The 8,216-nt window shown below is 56.9% G+C and overlaps 1 protein-coding gene across 1 annotated transcript in view; it reads right to left on the minus strand.

The window, feature by feature from the left end:
* Window positions 1-6,405, minus strand: part of ZDHHC22 (zDHHC palmitoyltransferase 22) — an 8,966-nt gene extending 2,561 nt beyond the window's left edge. The window contains exons 1-2 of the mRNA XM_007459765.1: window positions 6,217-6,405; window positions 3,721-4,260 (exon numbers count right to left, since the gene is read on the minus strand). Of these exons, the coding sequence (XP_007459827.1) occupies window positions 3,721-4,246 (526 nt within the window). The 5' untranslated portion in view covers window positions 4,247-4,260; window positions 6,217-6,405. The remainder of the gene's footprint in view (window positions 1-3,720; window positions 4,261-6,216) is intronic.
* Window positions 6,406-8,216: the final 1,811 nt, after the last annotated feature.

Below are 8,216 nucleotides of genomic sequence, written 5' to 3' on the forward strand. Positions count from 1 at the left end.
CCGTGGTGCCATTGGGGGTACAGGAATGCTACAGGCAAAGATGGCCTTCAAGCTGGGATGTGCAAACATCAGAGCTGTCAAGCGCAAGCCTGCCTTGCACCTCAGCCTCAGGGACAAGCCTGGGCCGATGGAAGCTGTTTTCCACAGTCTCTTTTTTCTGGCGCTAAATCAAGGCATGCAGAAAAGACCTTGTGGCCTTTCCCCGGCCCCTTGCAGCAGCTACAAAAGGCTAATCTGGGGACATGCTTTCTCTCAGAGTGTTTGAAGCTGCCTAGCCTGGCTGCCTCAGCTCCTCTGAACTATTTAACAATAGTTCTGCTTCTTTTAGAAAATCACAGAATTTTCCTAATGGGCCTGAAGGGTCACACCATCCAATCACTCCACCCTGGCTTTCCACCAAGCACCTATAGCACCTTTGACAGATCATCACCCAGCATCTTTAATATACATCCTGGGATAAGAAGCTCTCTCCCTCCCAAAGTGGCTCGTTCATCAAGAAGCAACTTCAGAGAGGCAGTATTGTGGGAAGAATGTGGGCTCTGGAGGCTAGCAGCTCTGAGTCCAAAGCTTGGGTTGGACTCATACTAGCTGTGTGCTTTCAAAGCAACTTAACCTTGTTAAGCCTTTGGTTGCTGAGTCTTTAAAAATGATATAATAATACCTACCTCACAAACTTGTCCTGAGGACTGGATGAAATGAGACCTGCACAGTGGTTAGCACATAATATGTGCTCAACAAATATTAACCCCTTTTCCCTTCTACTGGACTTTCTGGCACCCACCACACTGGCATACTTTTCCAAATGCCACGACACAGGTCACATGGTGTCATCACCATTTCCCAGATGAGAAGAATGAGGCTCAGAGAAGTGACACAACCTGTACTGGTCCCACAAAGCCAAAAGAAAGAACAGCTTCTAAAATCTAACTGGCCAGTCTCCTTCCTCTCTGGCATCAACGGAGGGCATGTGGGTACAGCCACCAGAAGACCCCTCCCACTTCTGGCTCACGGGGCCCACACACAGCCATCCCATGCTCTGATGGCAGATCTGCCTTAGGGGCAGTACCACAGTTGGGGACAGCTCAGTCTAGCAAACGACTTGTCCCTTTTTACACCCTCCTGTTCACCTGGCCTCGGGAGCAGATGAGAGGGCGGTGCCCTCAACCATTTGGGTTGAGAAGAGAGGGAGAAGGGACAGGAAGGGAGAAGCTGAACAGGTGAGGTGTGTGTCAGGGCAGGCGAGAGAAGGGCTGCCAAGGAGAAAGATGAAAGGCCAGCAAAGGAGGAAGATGAGATGGGAGAGTTGGAGATTAGAAATCATGGCCTCGGGACTTCCCTGGTGGTCCAGTGGTTAGGAATCTGCCTTCCAGTGCAGGGGATGTGGGTTTGATCCCTGGTCGGGGAACTAAGATCCCACATGCCATGGGGCAACTAAGCCCGTGCACTCTAGAGCCCGCGGGACAACTAGAGAGCCCCCGCACCGCCACTACGGAGCCCGTGCGCCCTGGATCCCGAGCAGCACATCTAGAGAGAAGCTCGCGCGCCGCAGCGAAGGGCCCATGAACCGCAACAAAAGATCCCGCATGCGACAATGAAGATCCTGCGTGCCGCAGCTAAGACCCAATGCAGCCAAATAATAAAAAGAAAAAGAAAAAGAAACCTTGTCCTCCTTTTCCTAGTGGGTCTGGTGAGGAGGTAAAAGATAGTGGGGCTCATTTTTCTGCTGGAATAGGGATCTGTGGCCCAGGATAGGCACTGACTGGCTCTGTCCCCCCATCAGATCAAAGCAAGAGGTTCGTCTTCTTTACTTTCCTGTCTCCCACCCAAACCTAGCACATATGGACAGGCCTCAAGCCCAGGCTTAAATCAAACCATTTCAAGATCCTCTCTTTGGAAGCACCCGCTTTTTTATGTGATGAAACTACTTGGAAAAGAAAGTGTAATCAGCCTCTCTGGCTCTCCTCATCTCTCCACCTGCCTGTGCTCACACTCTACCGCCTAGCCCGCCCACTTTCCCTCCCTCGTCCTGGCTATTTCAGTCCCAGCAGCCTCCTGTGCTGGCGCCAGGATCCAGAAGGTCGGAGAGCTCTGAGTTCTGGGCCCAGCTCAACCACCAGCCCTCAAGGCAACCCTCATAGCTGGGTCCTTCCAGGGCCTCTGTGTTCCCACTGCCAAATGGCACTAAGTTTTACACCTGCAGAGGACTGGGCTGAGGCCCCAACAAAGACCAAAACGATGGCTTCCCCCAGAGTGGGGCCGAATTTTATGAATGTCCAGCCCAGGCGTATCAAGACAATTTGGGGCTCTCGGTGAAAGAAGCTGCACTCTGTCTTTTCTGCCCCTGAAAGGTCAATGGGGTGTGAAACATGCTGTATTCCCTCTGCTGCTGTGCGTTGTCTAAAGACCTGGCAGGCAGGCCAGAGGCTGCTGCTCAGATGTAGTAAGATCCCGGGCAGCCATTTAACCCCATCTGAGCCTCAGTTTCTTCATGAGAAATGGAGATGACATCACACACGCACAGCTACGTGTCCATATGTGCATGCTACTAATTGTAAGAGCCAAGTCAGTCAGAATCAAAGGCCGGGGTAGGTGGAGTGAAGGAAATGAGGTAGGGGCAGATTTCATGGCCAGGTAGGGTGGGTCCTGACCGGTGTCAAGGCCTGGTTCCTGCCACCAGGAACCAGGTCCCTCTGGGCCTGGTACCCCACTCTCCTTGGGGTACGCTATATAAAGCACAGTCCTCACCAGGGGGCATAGCTGAGCCCCAGTGTGAAGGTCTACATGCCTGGCTCCTGCAAGTGTGAGAGCCTCCTGGAGGGTCAGATCCCAAACCAGTCCCATGGCTCTGTGGTGTGAAGATGGAGCCATTAAATATGGCTGCATCTCCAACCAGGATGCTCCTTGCTCTGAGCCATCTGCAGACTGGAGAACAACCTGGAGGGGGTCAAATATAGTGGGTAGGAGGGCGAGGGTTAGCCTTCTGCTGGGACTGGCCCAGCACCCTGGTCAACCTTACTGTGGTTGATCGGCAAGACCTTTGGAGAGCAAAGTCCTCGGAGGAATGTGTGAGCAGGATTGGGGCCCAGGCAGAGGAAGGACATAGCATGCGGGTACCTCGCAGGCTGCACGGAGGGATGGCCAGCAATCAGCCCCTCCTGGCACAGGGCAGGTGTATTGCCTGGTTTGCCACAATTCTATAAGCAAATGGACAGTGGCGAGCAACATGGAGAAGATGAATGAGGATGGATGTGGGGAGGGAGGTTGCCAGCTGACATACAGCATATGCCCAGTTAGTCTGGTTTTTTTTTTTTTGCGGTACGCGGGCCTCTCACTGCTGTGGCCTCTCCCGTTGTGGAGCACAGGCTCCGGACGCGCAGGCTCAGCGGCCATGGCTCCGAGGCCCGGCCGCTCCGCGACATGTGGGATCTTCCCGGACCGGGGCACGAACCCGCATCCCCTGCATCGGCAGGCGGACCCTCAACCACTGCACCACCAGGGAAGCCCTGCCCAGTAGTCTGAATTTCAAACAGATAACTAAAAGACTTTAGTGTAAGTATGTCCGCCGCAATATTCAGGAAATACTTATATTAAATAGTTATGCATTGTTTATCTGAAATTACAATTGAATTGGGCATCCTGTATTTGCTAAACCTGGCAAACCTGGGGTTGAGGCAGAAGGTCTTTGCATAGGGCCCAACCTGCCTGCCAGGGCCCACTCACCAGAGAAGAACTGGCTGATGGAGGTGGGAAGGAGCGTGAGGAAGGCCAGCGGGTGGGCGAAGGACATGGAAAGGACTGCGGAGATGTAGGCCACGCCGGCCACCATGGAGTAGAGGCAGGCCAGGGAGGTGTAGAGGCAGAACAGGATGAAGTTACGCATGTTCCTGCTCCCGATGCAGTTGCCGGTGAAGAAACAGTGATGGTCGTGCCTCAGGGTGACTCTGGCGCACACTCGGCAGAAGTGGGCGCTGGGCGGAGGGCACAGGGCCCTCCTGGCTGCGGTCCCCTGGCAGGCGTCCAGGTCGTCTGGGGAGTTCTGGATGACCAGGACGTAATTACCCAGGGCGTTGGTTGAGAGGAACAGGAAGAATGCCCCGTGGAGCAGCGCAGGTGAGAAGAGCCGGGCGGCCGAGGGGTCCTCACGCATACTAGGCAGGAAGAGGAAGAGCTGCAGCACGAAGGTCACCAGGGAGATGCACAGGAAGTAGGCGGGGGCCACCACGTTGAGCAGCCTCAGGGCCAGCATCCTCGATTACATTCCTAAGGGGCCCGGGGGAGAGGAAGACTCACTGCAGCGTCTGGAGGGCTCCCTCGGGCGCTCCCCGGCGCTATCTGTCCGTCCTGCTCCACGCAAATCCATGTCCCTCAGATCACCCCTCGTCTCTTCCCTAACCCGTGACCAAGCAGGCGTGAGACCCCGAGATCGTGACAGCCTCTGGGAGCCAAGCCCTACCTTCTGGTGCCCACCTCCTCCGTTTTTGAGGCACTTCGGCGCCTTGACGGCCCGGGGGTCAGGTACAAGGAGGGCGAGGTGGGGACTTGTTCTCAGTCCGTAGGAAGTGTCTGCGGGTGGAGGAGCGGCGCGGGGTGACGGGGCGGGGGCGGGGGCGCTGCCTAGGGCTCTGCTTTTTTTTTTTTCTTTTTCTTTTTTTTTGCGGTACGCGGGCCTCTCACTGCCGCCGCCTCGGGCCCAGCCGCTCCGCGGCATGTGGGATCCTCCCGGACCGGGGCACGAACCGGCGTCCCCTGCATGGCAGGCGGACTCTCAACCACTGCGCCACCAGGGAAGCCCCTAGGGCTCTGCTTCTTTGTGGCCGTGGAGACGTGCCCAGGTTTGGGATTCCTCCTTCAGACCCCCTAGGAGGAGAAAGAAGATCGGGGTGGGGGCAGATAGAAATGACCTACCGGAAGCAGTGTTTCACCTCCCCTCTCTCCGTGCCACCCCCCCATATTGGGCAATACTCAGGGACCTTACCCATAACGCAAAGAGCTGTGTGTGTGTGCGGGGGGTGTTCCTTGTGTGTGATTTTGTATGTGTAATCTGTGTGTGCCTCGGTATCTGTGTTTGTGTATGTGTGTATCTGTGTGTACACACACGCAGCCGCTGCCACCTGGCTTTTTAGAAAAAATCAATGACAACAATCGATTCATTCCCACAAGCACTTAGGCGATGGGTGGGATGGGGGGCGCAGCAGGAATCCCTGTGTCAGCCGTTTCCTGTCAGCCCATCTCTCCGAAGCTGGCTGCCCTAGCTATTTCTTGGCAAAGAGCGTTTTCATTTGAGGCGACGAAATTAAAATCCCCCCCCCCCACTCCGCGCTGGAGCGAGAAACCCAAACAACCCCGATGGCGCTGAAATCCCTTCGATGCCAACAAGCTCTCCCTGGGCGCAGGCATGGATGCTTGGCTAGGTTTCCAGGGGATCGACCCCCGCCGCTGAGCGCAGCCCTACCACAAATTTATTCCACCCCGCCCCACAGCCCCTGTTCCTGCCCAGCTTCGGAAGCCACCGAAAAATAGGATTCCGGGCGCCCGCGAGAACTTTTCCAGGGGCTAAGGAGCAGGCGAGCCCGAGGCGCGAGAAAAGTTCTGGGAAGGCTGCTGCACCCAGGACGGGCGAATGCCACTAGGCCTCCGTCCAGGCTGTCCCGTCCCCACTGGGTGACTGATCACCTTGGAGTCCCCTTTGCAGGTGCCAGTGCCCCAGGAGACTCGCGCCCGCCGTGGGGACCGCGGGTCTCTCTCCGCTGCAGGGGCTCAGCGCAGGGCACGCCCGGGGGTGGTCGCTGGGGGCTCCTGGGGGCTGCGGTGGCGCTGACCACCCTAGAGAGCCCGCGGCCCGGGATCCGGCGAAGCAAGTGTCTTCCCCACGCTGGTCGCCAGGGGGGCCGCGGGAGCAGCCTCCAGATGCGCCGCGGCGCCTGGAAGGCGAAGGATGGGCTCGGGGAGTGAGGGGCGCACGGCGGGCGGCCGCACCGCAGCCCCGGCCCTGTGCGGGAGAAGGGACAACGGAGACCGCCGGGGCGGCCCGGTGGCCGTTTAGCACTGGCGCCGGCCGCGCTCGCGGCGGCGGGCGGCACAGCCGGAGCCCTAGCGAGGCAGGCAGCGCGGGCGGCCGCCGGCTTCTCGGCCACCGCCTCCCGGACGCCCGGGAAGCCGCCCCCCGCGCGGCCGCCGCCGCCGCACCGCCGCAGAGCAGTGGGGAAATGAACTCACCAAGCTCTGGTCGCGGACAAGAGGAGCCCTGCACGCCGGCTCTCGCCCTCCCCGAGGCTGCAAAGTTGTGGGCTCGGCCCCGCTGGCTCGCAGCCTCCTCACGCTTCGCTTCGGGGACTGGGCAGGTAGCGGGGGTGTGGGGAGGAGGGAGCGGGCAGCTGCCGTCCTCCCACTGGGGCGCCGGCGAGTGGGGGCCGGGAGACGGCGGGGATGGCAGCTGGGCACCCCCGCCCCCAGCCCGCCACCCCTCCCTCCCCTCCTAGGGGCGGTGCTCTGGCCACCCCTCTCAACCTCGAGGACTTGCCCCCCCTTCCTCCCCTCACTCCTCTGGAGCGGGCTGGGGCTCCGCGCCTGACTTCAGCCACTGGTTCCAGCTGCGAGCTCTGGATTCCACCCTGATGTGATGCTCTAACCATCATCTGCTCCTTCCCTCCCCACTGTAGCTAACAGCCCTCCCCTGCTCTCCATTCTCGGACCGAGGAAAACCTGGGGGTTTAGTTCAGCTTGCCAGGGTCAACACCCGTAATGATCAACGTCATTGTGCACAGAAGTGCTGAGAGCCCCGACTCTGGAGCCGGTCTGCCCGGGTCTGAATATTCATCATTCACTACCGTGTGATCTTCAGATTCCAGGTTCCCCATCTGTAAAACAGAGATGTGAGGGTCATATGACAACAATTTATGTAAAGCCCTTAAACAGGGCCTACCTATTGTGAGCACTATTTGAGCATTTTATAATCATTGACTCTATTTATTGGGTCCTTACTATGAACCAGGCACTGTGCTAATAAGCCTTTAGCATAAGGCAGCTTTGTTAATCCTCTCAGCAGAAGCTCCATGATCCCCTTGTATGGATGAGATTGATGCACAGAGAAGCTAAGTCACATGCCCAAGGACATAGAGCGGGTAAGTGACAGAGCCTGGATTTGAACTAATGGACCTGCTCTCAGCCTCTACACAACGCAGCATCACCCTGAGACCCAGGGGGAGCTCTGATTTGGGAGAAGGGAGGACAACTGAGTGGTTCATCCAGACACAGAGCTTGAACGGCTTGAACCAGGAGCTTCTGCCTGGAGTGCTGCCCTCACCTCCCTGTTCCTATTTCCTTTCTTTTTCTGATCCCACTAGTCTGAGGTGGGTACCAAGAGGGTGGGGACAGTTGGCCAGTGTGTGTCAAATGGAGGTTGGAGGGAGCAGAGACAGCTTTGAACCACTGCAGGAATATTGACACCACCACTACCTCGGTTTCTTGGGCTGTCGGAGCTCACCTACCTACCCTGTTCCACTCCTCTGGGTGAAGGCAAACGTCATAAATAAATGATTATTTATTGCTTCCTCAACGGGTTGATTAAAACAAGAACAATCCCTTAAAACGAGGACAATATGCTTATCAGCTCAGCGTGTAGTTTTGAAACATCACATACTGTTTTCTCTGGATTTTGACAGTGTGCATCAAAATAAAAGGGGGGGGGGGCTTCCCTGGTGGTGCAGTGGCTGAGAGGCCGCCTACGGGTTGATTAAAACAAGAACAATCCCTTAAAACGAGGACAATATGCTTATCAGCTCAGCGTGTAGTTTTGAAACATCACATACTGTTTTCTCTGGATTTTGACAGTGTGCATCAAAATAAAAGGGGGGGGGGGCTTCCCTGGTGGTGCAGTGGCTGAGAGTCCGCCTGCCGATGCAGGGGACGCGGGTTCGTGCCCCGGTCCGGGAAGATCCCACATGCCGCGGAGCTGCTGGGCCCGTGAGCCATGGCCGCTGAGCCTGTGTGTCCGGAGCCTGTGCTCCGCAACGGGAGAGGCCACAACAGTGAGAGGCCCACGTCCCAGAAAAAAATAAAAACATAAAATAAAAGAGGGGACCAGGAAACCTTTTCATGTTCTGAAAGGATTTTACATACAAACAAAAGAACAGCTTGCCAGGTGTTGGCTCTGAGAATCTGGTAGCCCTGTGAGATCCAGTGGCCACAGGGCAGATAGAGGACAGCACAGGTGGCTT

This window comes from Lipotes vexillifer, unplaced genomic scaffold (genome assembly GCF_000442215.2).
Source record: "Lipotes vexillifer unplaced genomic scaffold, Lipotes_vexillifer_v1.1 scaffold39, whole genome shotgun sequence".
In the NCBI taxonomy this organism is placed as follows: Eukaryota; Metazoa; Chordata; class Mammalia; order Artiodactyla; family Lipotidae; genus Lipotes; species Lipotes vexillifer.